This window comes from Pecten maximus, chromosome 18 (assembly GCF_902652985.1).
Source record: "Pecten maximus chromosome 18, xPecMax1.1, whole genome shotgun sequence".
Classification (NCBI taxonomy): Eukaryota; Metazoa; Mollusca; class Bivalvia; order Pectinida; family Pectinidae; genus Pecten; species Pecten maximus.
In genome coordinates, this window is record NC_047032.1 from 5,398,314 (window position 1) to 5,414,064 (window position 15,751).

General features: G+C 37.1%; 1 protein-coding gene across 2 annotated transcripts in view; it reads right to left on the reverse strand.

Moving 5' to 3' along the window:
• The window catches only part of LOC117317131 (dual specificity tyrosine-phosphorylation-regulated kinase 4-like), a 79,371-nt gene that overhangs the window by 23,300 nt on the left and 40,320 nt on the right, over positions 1-15,751 (reverse strand). For both annotated transcript variants that reach the window (XM_033871926.1, XM_033871927.1), the window contains exons 2-4: positions 5,473-5,598; positions 4,855-5,092; positions 3,269-3,432 (exon numbers count right to left, since the gene is read on the reverse strand). In XM_033871926.1, coding sequence (XP_033727817.1) covers positions 3,269-3,432; positions 4,855-5,092; positions 5,473-5,598 — 528 coding nt within the window. The remainder of the gene's footprint in view (positions 1-3,268; positions 3,433-4,854; positions 5,093-5,472; positions 5,599-15,751) is intronic.

The window sequence follows — 15,751 nt, forward strand, 5'->3', positions numbered from 1 at the left end:
ATAAACATAAACCATGTCCAGCGAGGAGTACAGCTAGGTTATAAACATAAACTATGTCCAGCGAGGAGTACAGCTAGGTTATAAACATAAACTATGTCCAGCGAGGAGTACAGCTAGGTTATAAACATAAACTATGTCCAGCGAGGAGTACAGCTAGGTTATAAACATAAACCATGTCCAGCGAGGAGTACAGCTAGGTTATAAACATAAACTATGTCCAGCGAGGAGTACAGCTAGGTTATAAACATAAACTATGTCCAGCGAGGAGTACAGCTAGGTTATAAACATAAACTATGTCCAGCGAGGAGTACAGCTAGGTTATAAACATAAACTATGTCCAGCGAGGAGTACAGCTAGGTTATAAACATAAACTATGTCCAGCGAGGAGTACAGCTAGGTTATAAACATAAACTATGTCCAGCGAGGAGTACAGCTAGGTTATAAACATAAACCATGTCCAGCGAGGAGTACAGCTAGGTTATAAACATAAACCATGTCCAGCGAGGAGTACAGCTAGGTTATAAACATAAACCATGTCCAGCGAGGAGTACAGCTAGGTTATAAACATAAACCATGTCCAGCGAGGAGTACAGCTAGGTTATAAACATAAACTATGTCCAGCGAGGAGTACAGCTAGGTTATAAACATAAACCATGTCCAGCGAGGAGTACAGCTAGGTTATAAACATAAACCATGTCCAGCGAGGAGTACAGCTAGGTTATAAACATAAACCTATGTCCAGCGAGGAGTACAGCTAGGTTATAAACATAAACTATGTCCAGCGAGGAGTACAGCTAGGTTATAAACATAAACTATGTCCAGCGAGGAGTACAGCTAGGTTATAAACATAAACTATGTCCAGCGAGGAGTACAGCTAGGTTATAAACATAAACTATGTCCAGCGAGGAGTACAGCTAGGTTATAAACATAAACTATGTCCAGCGAGGAGTACAGCTAGGTTATAAACATAAACTATGTCCAGCGAGGAGTACAGCTAGGTTATAAACATAAACTATGTCCAGCGAGGAGTACAGCTAGGTTATAAACATAAACTATGTCCAGCGAGGAGTACAGCTAGGTTATAAACATAAACTATGTCCAGCGAGGAGTACAGCTAGGTTATAAACATAAACTATGTCCAGCGAGGAGTACAGCTAGGTTATAAACATAAACTATGTCCAGCGAGGAGTACAGCTAGGTTATAAACATAAACTATGTCCAGCGAGGAGTACAGCTAGGTTATAAACATAAACTATGTCCAGCGAGGAGTACAGCTAGGTTATAAACATAAACTATGTCCAGCGAGGAGTACAGCTAGGTTATAAACATAAACTATGTCCAGCGAGGAGTACAGCTAGGTTATAAACATAAACTATGTCCAGCGAGGAGTACAGCTAGGTTATAAACATAAACTATGTCCAGCGAGGAGTACAGCTAGGTTATAAACATAAACTATGTCCAGCGAGGAGTACAGCTAGGTTATAAACATAAACTATGTCCAGCGAGGAGTACAGCTAGGTTATAAACATAAACTATGTCCAGCGAGGAGTACAGCTAGGTTATAAACATAAACTATGTCCAGCGAGGAGTACAGCTAGGTTATAAACATAAACTATGTCCAGCGAGGAGTACAGCTAGGTTATAAACATAAACTATGTCCAGCGAGGAGTACAGCTAGGTTATAAACATAAACCTATGTCCAGCGAGGAGTACAGCTAGGTTATAAACATAAACCATGTCCAGCGAGGAGTACAGCTAGGTTATAAACATAAACTATGTCCAGCGAGGAGTACAGCTAGGTTATAAACATAAACTATGTCCAGCGAGGAGTACAGCTAGGTTATAAACATAAACCTATGTCCAGCGAGGAGTACAGCTAGGTTATACTGGAACCCTGTTTAAAATAAACTTGATCCAGCAGAGTCCTGTTATAACATAACTGATCAACGAGGATCCTGTTTAACAAACTGTCCAAATACATTTATAACATAAACTATGGTCAGCTTGGAACAGCTAGGTTATAAAATAAACTTGTCAAATAAGCTAGGTATACAAATATGTCTTAGGAGGATCAGTAGTTTAAACTAAACCTGTCCTACGAAGTACAGCTAGGTTAAATATAAACTATGTCCACAGAGACAGCTAGGTTTACAACAAAGCCTGTCCTACAAGAGTACTGCTAGGTTATCTAACATTCACGAGGAGTCACATAGTTATAACAACTGTAAGGTACACTAGTTATACATACCATTCAGCGGATACAACTAGGTTATAATAAACTATGTCCAGCGAGGAGTACAGCTAGGTTATAAACATAAACTATGTCCAGCGAGGAGTACAGCTAGGTTATAAACATAAACCATGTCAGCGAGGAGTACAGCTAGGTTATAAACATAAACCATGTCCAGCGAGGAGTACAGCTAGGTTATAAACATAAACCATGTCCAGCGAGGAGTACAGCTAGGTTATAAACATAAACTATGTCCAGCGAGGAGTACAGCTAGGTTATAAACATAAACTATGTCCAGCGAGGAGTACAGCTAGGTATACACACTATCTAATGTTACCTCTTCTTATTTCTGATAAGTTTGATTGCGACCTCTGAACCCTTTTTGTGATCAATAGCCTTGATCACCTGACCAAACGATCCTTTTCCCAGAACTTCCAAAATTTCATAACGGAATGCAAGATGGTCGTTAACAAGCTAAAAATAAATTTGTAAATAAGACTATGGTTCAATATATGTTGCTTTGGAAGATTCGTATAGTTGAATCCTGTCCTAAAAGTCACTTTCATATGATAAAATTTGATCTATAAAGGACACGTGTATACAACAAAGCCTGTCTATAAAGACCACTTGCTTAGGTTTCCAATGTATCACGATTGATTGTCCATATATATGACCCTTAAGGTATTTTTTCTCCAGTCCCTACAAAGGCCTTTATAAACAGGTTTGACTATACATTTATCTCAGTCAATCAGAGCACATGTCTGAACTGATCAAGGGAAAGGCAGCCAATTTTGATTATCATTTGTATAAATAGCAACAACACTTACATAGTCAGGGCCAGAAAAAAAAATACTTTTGGAAAATCAGAGGCTAAAGTGTCCATATTGAATTTGAAATTCTCCGTCAAAATAATAATTCATCATAAAATGATTCATTTATAACTTGCTTACTTGAGAAGGTACAGAAAAAATAAAACTATCGGCAAAATCTTAAATCAGAAATCTGATGTGGGATTTCGGACAATAAAACATGATGTACCTTGATGTAAGACCCATTTTCATCATCGTATCCATTATTCTGCGCACCGCCCGGAACGCCCTCTATCTTCTTCGCTTCCAAACCCAAGAACCAAATCTCAGGGTAGTCAAGGATTTCTGTCTGCTCAAAGGCCGTAAGCTTGTTCCTGTACAGCTTTAGGGCCTCTGAAATCAAAGTTATAACATCTTTCTGTATATGGCATTGATCATTTGAAATCCTAACATTTTTATTGTGCTCTTGCCTACGGACAATTGCAAGGACTCCGAGACCATTTCTTTTTCTATTAGAGACATGATTGCTTTTTAAAAGGTTTTTGTGATACATGTCTGGTAGAAGAATAATTTGATCTATCAATATTCCAGGGGTTGGGACCAGAGTTTTGCCAATGAAATTCAGAAAACATAACTCCACTCAAGGGACAGTTAGATATGACATGGAATACGTACCTACAAGGAATTATAGTTATATTTCATTAGCAAAAGTAATTGATTTTGAACAAAAGTATCGTATCCCACTTAGTTTTACACTCAATAGAGCCGGGCAGTATTATTGAAAAATCAGTATATTGCAATATGACAAGGTCAATACAATATATATAAAATATACCCTGACTGCCATTTTGTTGTGTGTTTACATGGTAAAAACAATGAGAAATGTTGATTTTCATTCTCAAAATCAAACATTGGACGACCCTTTTCATCTTGGTCATCGTAACATTCGTTTAACACTGAAGATATACCTAAATCAAGTGTCTCTGAGACGGAGTTTATAACCGGAAATCGGCTTCCTCAACATACAGAACGATGAAATAGTGAAGCTGAAAAAACGTGTTAAATAAAACAATGGAGACACCTCAGACTGAAAGAAGTTGATGGGAAGATTTCGTTAAGATGATACCAATGTATGCGTTAAAAAAACAGATGTGTAAAATGCTTTAGGGAACTACTTATCTCATATTCAACATTCGTCGCCAGCACATTGAACCAAATCTGAATGGCATAATGTTGTAAAATTGTCTGGGACAGTTACTAGATTCTAGTCTTGCTCTTAAGTGGCAAACCTTTACAGAGAAATGCAGGACAATGATAATAGCAACAGAACAGCACTAACAGAGATATGCTTGGCAATGGGTAAGAGCAACAAAACTATCAAATAGCTGAAATTTTATCATTCATGATAATTCATTTTTCACATCACCATTTCTGTTAATTTTGAGAATAAGAAAACATATTCAGGTTTACATTAATAATAGACAAGTATATGAAGTAAACCAACTCCAAAATCAACTATCAAACAGTAACAAATCAGAGCAAAATCACTGCGAACGGTTCCCACAGTATAATGCAATTATACAATGTCACAATACCCAGCCCTAAAGGTCATGGTTCAAGGTTGTCACCACGGAAGCAGAAGACCCTTCCCAAACACCTGATCTTAACCTCCTTGTACATTTTAAAGGGTCTCCATGTAAATCTATATTTGTTTGCTTACATTTTTCACTCATTTTGTTGATTCTGGGTAAGAATCACAGATTTGTTTGATGCCAATATTCTCTGTTGTTAACATAAAGTAAGACATCGCCATACCTGATGGAGACATAGGAAGCTTGTTGCCATATTGATCGCGTTTTGTGCGATCGGGCGTGGCGGTGGTGGAGAAGGAGTTTTGCCGCGTGACTGATTCGGGTTGCGACTTGTTCAGCTGTGGCAATGTATTGGAATCGTTGTCATGGTGACCATGTTTGTGGTGGCTATGATGGTGATCTTTCTGGTGGCTAAGATGAGGCAGTGTGGTGGGTGCGACAGTGGCAACTAGCTTACCACCCTGAAAATAAGTATGAAGAACACATGAGTATTTTCTAATCTGCAAAAAAAAATCACATTTCAATAATAAAATATTTAAATCACAGTTCTTTTTAAAAGTGACATTTCCAAACAAAAAAAACTAACAAAACTTCAGAAGGATATGTGCTGAATCTATCTATATTATCCTGACCTCTTGAACATTGACATTTGACCTTTTTTCTGAGCTACAGATTAGAACTGTCTTATTTATAACCCATGACCCTTTCAACAATTGCCTTTGACTTTCGTTCCGAGTGAAAGACTATATGTGACCTGCAGCTCTGACATGAATACCTGAATCTTTATATAGATGACCTCTGATCCTAACCAGAGTGTCTGACCCTTGACCTGATAGCATACCTCCTGATGGATGACTCCTGCCTTGTGTTTCGAGGATGGTTTGTGACTGGACACACTGACCTGTGACTGGTATTTGCCCTCCCCATTTAGCCTATTGGAGCGCTGTATATTAGCATGCTGTGGGCTCTGCAATCAAATAAAACCAAAATGAACATGTGCAAAAATGTACCGAGTAGATAAACTTAAATCTGAAAGTAAATCATGTTCCAGACTTAAGGTGGATCAAAATATGAAAATGCAATTTTTGGATACATAAATGATATATTCGGAAAATACCTACTGTCAATTCTGTATTGCTGTTAGGTAGCCACCATGAACAATGACCAGAGATTATACAAGTTCAGTAATGCACAGATAATCGTTATGTTCCTGTGCTAACTCTACGAGCTATACACAGAGTACAATCAAATGATTATTGACAATTAAGGGATCTAATCCAGTTCATCACCACAACAGATGCTGCGAATTCTCAAGGGTTTTTAGGTAGTCACAATAAACATTACTATTGTGAAGTTGACCATAGGTCAGCCTATCCCTCAGTGACAACAGTGTCCGGTCAACATAATTGTAAAGCATCTGCATAGAATTTGAAAGATATAGAAATGAAACAATAGCCTTCTTTATAGGAATTAGACAGTAACTTCACAAAGATTTGTTTGTATCAAACATTATGTATGGCAAACATTACATGTAATTCAGTTGATCTTGTACAATTTACCAAGGATTATCAGAACTGCTTGCACTTTGAAATGTGTCATTATTTCATTGAATGATTCATATTCATATTCATGAAATATATATACCATCGGTACAAAGAGTACACTCTTAAAATGAATCTTTTTAGTTATTGTCACTAACTGATTTCTGATATTTAACAGATTCTTAGATAAAAACTCTTTGGTAAAGGAGAAACATATATTATAAAAAGGTGAGGTAACATGAACCCTTAATATGTTGAAATAATTATCTGCTTTTACTGTTTTACTGTTCTTTCATGACACAGATCTATAAGTGTAATATGAAGTTGACCTAAAATCGAATTGGTTTATAAACACATGTTGTATACAGAATTAACCTCAAACAGCAGTACAAGTGCATCCATTAGGATCCGACTGATTCTGAGCTTTGCATCATTATCCAATCAAGAATCCACATTTATTTTTCAGACATGCAAAACTCATGCCAAGTGTACCTTTGACAAGGAGCCAAAATTGTTCTGCCCGTTTCGAAAGTTCCTGCTACAATTGCTGCAGACAGAAGATTGTAGTGCTGGGGACTTATTTCTACAGAGTGAGTTGTACTCTGAAGTATCCACATCAAAATGTTGCTGAGAGGGCGATTTCAATACATTAGATTTGTCAAAGTTGTATTTTGACGGTTTTCTTCTGAAATTTTGTTTCTGTGATGAAGTAACTGCATCAGTCATCATGGGCAGACAATCTGTTTGATTCCTGTAGAAATCACCCCTGTAATTTTCACTTGTGTTGCCATGAGAGCTCCTTGCTCTCTGACCAATACAAGGTTCTGTATGACCTGTGCTAGGGCTTCCAGGATAGATGCCCCTGGTCTGCTCGTCATTTCTTGCTACTTGGCTGTGATGGTGACATTTTGAGATTTTTGGCAGGATGTTGAATTTCTCATTTCCAGAATCTCGAAAGTGGTTTCCATACATCCCAAAATGACCATGTGTATGATGACGGCAAACATTTTCAGGACAAAGAATGCATAATCGTGGTGACTTTTGGTCTACTCCAGGACTTTGATCCTGAGGCCACTGGGTATTTAAGCCTCGCTGGTGGTGATGTGGTGTGTGGCTTGTGGTACGCCATCCTTGCTGCTGGTGGTATGACGCTGGACAGGATGGATCCGGAAAGACTGTTACATTATCTGGAGTGTGAGATGGGTACTTCCCCTTAAATATCTCTTGGTCACTTAAGCAATCAGATCCTGTGGAAATCTGCCTTTGCCAGCTTAGATTTGGTTGACAACAGCTAAGATTAGGGCTGCAGCCATCCATCAACTGCAAGATCCTCTCCCCAACCAGCTCTACAGAATCCCTCTGGTGGCATGAAGTATCATACCCAGAATCTATTGAGCTATTGGTATGGTAAAAACAGGACACACCTTGTTCTCTGTGACCCAGTTCATGACTTGTCCTGCAAGGTCCATGCCATGACTCCTGGCCAGTTAATGTGTCTGTGCTGTGTGTTTTGTCAGACGACACACTTTGTTCTCTGTGACCCAGTTCATGACTAGTACTGCCTTGTCCATGCCATGACTCCTGGCCAGTTAATGTGTTTGTGCTGTATATTCCTTGGTTTAGTCCTGACTTCTGATCATAGGTGGAGATGGTTGGCCTCCTGACCTTCCTAACCCTGTAAAGACTAGGGCCACACCTGACACTGGTCTCTGTCTCATTTCCACTATAGACTCTGTCAAGAGAGCCTTTCTGTGAATTGCTGCTATCACAATTCAAATCACCTGTGTTCATACTTTTCCTCCACACATTGTCCTCAAAGCCATCTACATATCTTTTCTGTGTGTGACCATTATCTATATCCTGACAGGTATCACTCCGATTTGTGTGGATCAATTGTGATGTCCTGGACCATGTTTGATATCCCCGATCAAATACCATCATAGGTCTTACTAGGGATGACCCATGAAAGTCTCCATTCCCACTCCTCCTCTGCTGTATTGGTGAAATATGAGTAGTTCTGTTGCCATTGTTCACAAATCCTTGACTTTCTCTGTAAGAAATGTTGTTACACAAAGGTGACAGAATTGGCCTAACACGTTTGTACACACTGCTGCTCTGTTTTCTCTTGTCCGGCTGTAAATGGTCATCACTACTCCGTGTTTGTTCTCCCAGAGAAGGACTGAAGCTACCATCTTTACATGTCTCCTTCCAATATCTGACCTTCATTTCCAGGTCATCATCATGCCTCTTATCTTCAATTTGAATGTCAGGATTACTTAATTGATCATCATATGCCTTTTCAGATCGAATCATATTCCTGCATGTTTGAATACCACTTTTTCTGGTAACATTCTTCTGAACAATAAAATCCTGATGTTTGAGCTTTGGTATTTGACCTTTTCTGACCCAGACAAGGTCAACTTCATCAGAACAAAGGTAATATTGTCCTGGACTTTCCTGTTGAATGTTTTCTGCCTGATCATACACTTTCTCACCCAAACTTGTATTGTCACTACCATAACTCTCTGGAGAGACTACTGACCATAGCTCTTGATCTTCAGACTCCTTCTGAAGGTCAAAGCCACCAAGGTCAGTGTCATACTTGTTTTGTTCATCACAACATCTATTTTTCTTCAATTTACTTTTAGAAAATGTTTGATTAATTTTCTTACACTTCGTATCTTTCTGGTTTTGTCCTGTACATGAGTATTTCAATAACTTTCCAAAGAACTGTTTTGTTTTGTTTTCTGTCTTGGACCCAATATCAGGACAGTTTTGATGACCTTGAATTTTTTTAGACTGTAATTTTATTTTTAGACCATTTATGTTAGTGCTTTGAGCAAGAGTGCTACTTGGTGAGTTTAAATCACAGTGACCTTTGTCAGAGTTTGAACTATCTAGTTTTGAAGTAAATTTACTCTTGTGTTCAATAAACACTAAATACTTATTGACAAGCCTTTCATGAGAAGGTGTTTTTAAAATATGATTTCTATTTCTACAATCTTTAAATTCTTTTAATTTGCCAGGCTGTTTCTCAGAAGCACTTCCAGCATTTGTTGGTGTCAATATTGTATCCTTAGAGGAATTTAAATTATCCAGACCTCTTTGCCCAAAGCGCCTATGCTGTTGTTGTCTGAAAAGCCTTGTACCAGCCCTGGGCCTGATGGCCTGATGTTCAGCCAAATATTCTTGTTTATCCATTGGGTCAATGACTTTAAACATCACAGAAGAAAACCACATGCACTTCAAACATAATTTTCATCATAAAATCTTTACAATATATTACAATCTGAAATTATGTTAAAACTTATTTTACTTGGAAGAAATGTTACTTTTCAAATTTTACTGACCGATACTAAAAACAAAACAGGTGACTCAAACGTTCCAACAGGTTTCGACAGTACATATTCTGTGTATGTGACCTTTACAATTCTGAGTACTATCTCATCATAAACTGAAGTACACAGTAAACATGTCATATATCTCTAAACATCCTGAAGGTTTTATCAATATATTTTGTATTATCTTATCAAAATGAAAATATTTCATCAACACAGTCAACATATAGATAATCAAAAGTTGTCATATAGATATCCAAATTTTAGGCCAATTCTAGCAAATTTTGGAACAATTCCAACATATAAAGAAAATATCTCATATTATAACACCAGTGTCAATAATTCCATGTGACCACCAATCAACCAATCAAATCACCTCTATGAGATAGTTAACCTCCGTAATGTCCTCCAACACATCACCATCACTCATTGACAAACTCAGGTCTAATACTGATCACAAATTGCTTCAACCTGTTCTCCTCCAACAGATGTCAGGTCGGCACAAACTTTAGCACAAATTACTGCGCTGTTTATCCTCTGGTGGATGTGAGCCTGATTGATTTCTGTCAATTATTTAACAATTCAATAGGGTCTGAATGGAGAATTTCCAGAGGGTCAATTCAATTGATCTGAGTCTGCATGCACTGTATTATATACACTGTATTACAAATTCCTGGTGCCATTCCCCTTCATTGTAATGTCAGGTAAATAAACAGGAATCAGTACCAATTACCCTCAGACAAGTCCCTGTGATGACTGATCAGTATTATTTACAGACAAGTTCTTTGATGACAGATCAGTATTATTTACAGACAAGTCCCTGTGTTAACTGATCAGTATTATTTACAGACAACTCCCTATACAGACTGATCAGTATTATTTACAGACAAGTCCCTGTGTTAACTGATCAGTATTATTTACAGACAAGTCCCTGTGATGACAGATCAGTATTATTTACAGACAAGTCCCTGTGATGACAGATCAGTATTATTTACAGACAAGTCCCTGTGATGACAGATCAGTATTATTTACAGACAAGTCCCTGTGATGACAGATCAATATTATTTACAGACAAGTCCCTGTGATGACAGATCAGTATTATCTTTAGACACGTCTCTTTGATTACTGGTCAGTATTATCTAGAATCATCATTAGAGAATCTAGAATAAAGTACAGCGCGTGTATCACTGTTAAATTCAAAATCAGATTTTCTAGTTCATTGCATCAATCATTTTCTGTAAGACTATCTTCCTCATGAAACATCTATTGAATCCAGTGCAGTCTCACTGACTCTAGAGTCTGTCCAATCCACTGGTCAGTCTTTCTGTATAACTGGGCACAGTTAAGGAAACAAAACAGATCAATAAGACATGTAGTCAGCCATTTTGATAAAAAAACAAGGTTTGCATTTTACCTTTAAACTGTTTTGTCAATATATAATTTCATTCAAAGGAATTCTTTCCAATATAAAAGGTGCTATAGATATTGATGGTCAAACACAAAATTGTGGGACAGCTGTTACAGCACCTAAACAAGGACTGTCTAATCCACAATCCGGAGGCGTGTTCAGGACGGCGAGCACTTGCAAGTGAAAGCGAGCGCTGACTTCTGATGTACATGCGAGCGTTGGCAATGTGTACCAACCCACCAAACTGTTCGCCAGAAAAACGAAGATGGTGACCAATATATTGAACAGGGAGAAACTGACTTAAAAAGCGATGACGGTATCTTATCATATGCAATTTTTGTGACCGTCGAAATCAGTGGCCGCTGTCATTCCAGTAAGAAGGATTTACTGTTAAAAATAACGCCACTCATGATCATGCACTATAAATGAATTTTTCACTGGAAAAATAACAAAAACACCTCACCATGTACTTACACTGTTAACCTACAAAGGAGGCCACAATTTTGAATGTATGCACGAGCACACTCTACCATTCAGGATCACCGATTTATTGTCATGCGAGCACTTTCGGGAGCACGTGCCATCCTGAACATGCCTCTGGAGAGAGCAGACATTGCACCTTCACAACTTCGCCATCCATTTTTCTTATTTACAAAGAATAACTCCGTTTATTTTATTTATTCAGGTGTTAGCTAACCAAAAATAATCCTTCTGCTCTCTACTCCCAGGGCTTAACTAGAATACCAGATTCCATCAAATTAGTGCTCCCCAGGTAACCCCTGGTAACCCCTGGTAACACATGTCTCAAAAGAGGAACAAGACAAACACTGACAAGAACAGATTATTGTTTTACAATCTAAAACCTTTGTGCCATGTTTTTGTTGCTTTTTTTCAAGCAAATACAACTAATGTCTTAAACATTTATTGGATAATATGTTCTATGTTTATATAGTTCAATATTTGCTACTGACAGGAAACCATCCTCATCATGTCACTGTGAAAAGGGACATTTCAACTTTTTATATCAAAGAGTTAAGCTTGCCTACGTATACGTACGTCATACATGTGTTAAATAACATAGCCATTTGCTTACGGTAAATTTTAGGCATGATTTTAAGTTTCATTTTCTGAAAAAAAAAAAATAAAAAAAATTGGAAAAATAGAATTTGTTAAATTACCTTAATTGCATGGTAGCTGAATACTAGTACAGCATAAAACGATATTATGCCAGTATAATTTAATGTTACTTAACGTAGTTGATGTACTTGCTGTTGTACCATTATAACTTGTAATACATTTGGGATGATCAAAATGTTCTTGGTAAAGCAGAAGTTTCCCTTTATTTATAGAGGTAGATAGAATTTTGTCATATTATATCCCAACTGGGAATCTATGACGCACTAATACAGATATAGAATTAGAACATTTCTACCTTATTTTTAACTTCAGAAATCAGTAGAATTCAATGCATCTGAATTAAATTCAATTATGTATCATACAACGAATTATTATTATGATTACAAAACTTAATATAGCAGGGAAGAACTGCATGTATTCTTGACATAAATGCATCAAAAATCATTTTTCTTCAACTTTTTTTTACAGACAAAAACTTGCCTCATCATAGCTAATATAGATGGCAAAAGGAGTTTAAGTTAATATGCTGTAAAGTTTCCCTATAGACTGTTGTTACTAACCTGTAATTATATTTATCCCCACATGCTTCTATTACTGTATTCATAGTGTACATTAGTAAAGGATACAGGAAACAGATATCTTCCAACCTGGGCCAGTGTTCAGACTTCCAAACAAATCCATGTATTATTCCAGGATAAATATGTCCAAGAATTGATCAGATTGTCACTCCCTCATAATCACTATCACAAATGCTTAGCTAGCATCCAGTTGTTGTATATATTGTCAAAACATGTAGACTTTAAGAATTGTCACACAGACTTGTGTTCCAGCTTTTGAGAAAGCCTTAAATTAAGTGTAATCTGTGTGAACTTGATCTCAAGTCTATATCGCTGATGTCACCAGTTTATATGTTGGCCTTCCTCTGAATCTCAAGTTGTACAATATCAGTCAACATCCATTCTACCCACTTCACATTTAATCTCAACTTTTAAAAACAAGGGTTCAACTTGTACAAAACGGAAATAGTTGAAGTTGTCAGTATTTGTACCTGTCCAAACTTAAGACTTTACCACACATCAACAAGGCCAATTCACCTTGGGTACTTGTGACATATACTAAGATAAGATATATAAGAATATTATCAAAAAGAATAGATATGAACATCCTCTCATAAGTTAAAAAAAAACCATTTCCTTCTATCACTGAAACCAATTTTCTTGATTTTTCCAAAATCCAATTTTGACGTTGGTTTTTATAAATCAGATGAAGAAACTAAACCTTTTATATAAAGTTTGTGTGAAGATTTTAATAAAATTTAAAACATGATTTAGTCTCTGTATTAATTTGGCTAATTTTTTATGCTTTACATTCAAAAGAAAAAAAGATGAATGTCTATTTTAATTTAATTCAATTTTTTATAATTGTGGAAATTGCATTTTTAATGTAGATTTAAAAAAAAAAACATTTTTAAAGTACCATGAAGCTTGAAAATACAATTACTTTGGAATTTTTTTAATGCAAATGTTTTGTAATCTTTCTTTAAAAAACATTTAGGTCTAATACACATTAGTTTTAATTACTAATAATGCACAAAGTAAAATGTTGAGTGACACATACAAACTTAGTTGATATTTAACTAACAAGCAAGTTTGGTAGTTGAAGTGTATGATGATCAGACAGATGGTATACCAGTGTTAAACTAGAAGACTATACTTTCTTCAGATGTAGAAATGCAATTGCCGGACCTTATCCTTCAAAAATGCATTTTCTCCATGAATCAATGACAATGTGCCTTGGTCTAAATGAAGCTCCTAAATTGACTATCACTTCATATGAAATGTGATAAGGTATCCTTGAAATGAAAATTAAATCATCTTCTTATTTCCAATATAACATAAATTTTGGAAGCCATGATATTTCTTTCTGTAAATTTCTTGATTAAAGAATTGGTTAGTTTCTGCGTGATATCCTGTCACCACCTGAGATGATGTCACTGAGAGATATCCTGTCACCACCTGAGATGATGTCACTGAGAGATATCCTGTCACCACCTGAGACGATGTCACTGAGAGATATCCTGTCACCACCTGAGACGATGTCACTTTTAAGCCACTACATCACTGCCACCACACCACCACATCACCATCAATGCCACTATCACAATGCCACTATCACAGTGCCACCCCTCTCTCACATTATGTACTGGCCTCTCCCCGGCTATATACGAAATGCTGCTGCCCTATCTGTATGTAGGGGAAGCATGCAGCTAAGATGAGGAGCTTGGCATGTAAATCAGCAAGTGATTATAAATGAATTGGGGCAGAAGTCACAGTGGGATATGAAGGATGAAGCTCTATTGTAAAACATGTCAAAGAAGTTGAAAGATAATGTTGAATGTCAGGCAGATATATCAAATCAAGAAATATAACAAGATATACACGGATAAAAACACAAGCTAGTCAAAATATGAAAATCTTTAGAAATCTTAAACTATACAATTAAGTACCTACAAATGTCTTATTATACAGTATATTAGATTGGCTCATATCTCTAATATTAAATTTATAAATGAAATTGAGCTATATAATCTTGAGTTCAAATTGAGGAGGAAAAAAGCTTCTAGTGTAGGAATTTAGCTGGACAATTCTTTGTATGAAAACTTAGGCCAGTACCAGCCCAACACTGAATATGCACACAGGCCTTAATTCACCACAATCTCTCTCCCCCCCCCCCCCCCCTGTTACATTGGTTACTTAGCCCCCCCCCCCCCCCCCCCCCCCCCCCCCCCCCCCCCCCCCCCCCCCCCCCCCCCCCCTGTTACATTGGTTACTTAGCTCTCCAATACTATAAATATATATAAACATTGGTGATGACTGACGAGTGATCTGCTAATCATACATACACCAGCACTAACACTGTTAATTTTCAACCCCACTTCACCTCACTGCCTCCCACAAAAACAACCAGCAATCTGACAGACAGTGAAAGTCATGACTCTAGAATTCTCCAGCCCAGATTTCCTCTGGGTGTTCAAAAGTAGAGAAATAACAGGAGGAGAGGAGGAGGAGGAGGAGGGACCAGTCTAGCTAATGCCCATACCAGCCATGACAGTGTTAACCATTAGTTTGCACGTTTCGTTGATGAGAAAATGACTGCATCATGTAACAAAACTATTTCTTATTTCACATTTTACCATACAGACAAGTGGTTTGCTCCTAATTGTAATAGAGATTATGATGTTCTCTGTGCAGCAAATGCTATTCATTTGTAACTATCTTCAATGGGAAGTTTATGTCAATTACAGCCTGCACTGAATCACACAAGCCACAGCTGGGTGGACACAGAAATCTTATTAGCTCACACAACACAACCAAGAGGCATAACACACATCCAGAATGTGACCATCTCTTGTGAAACAAAAATGTGGAATCTGCCAGACTTCAGAGAATGATAGGAAAATATAAACTGCACTTGATTGCACAGTGGAGCTTACAGAAGATAAAATTATGTTACCTATTCTCTGATCAAGGGGACAACACAGTCAGGAAATAATGTTGCAAAGAAATTACTATGACTTTCCATATCAATATTCACAAAATCAAGACTTTTTTTCGAAAAAAAACATGGAATAAAAAAAAAGTGATTATTTCAATAGAAGGATAAAAAGATTTCCCTGTAAATGTTTGGTGGTCAAAA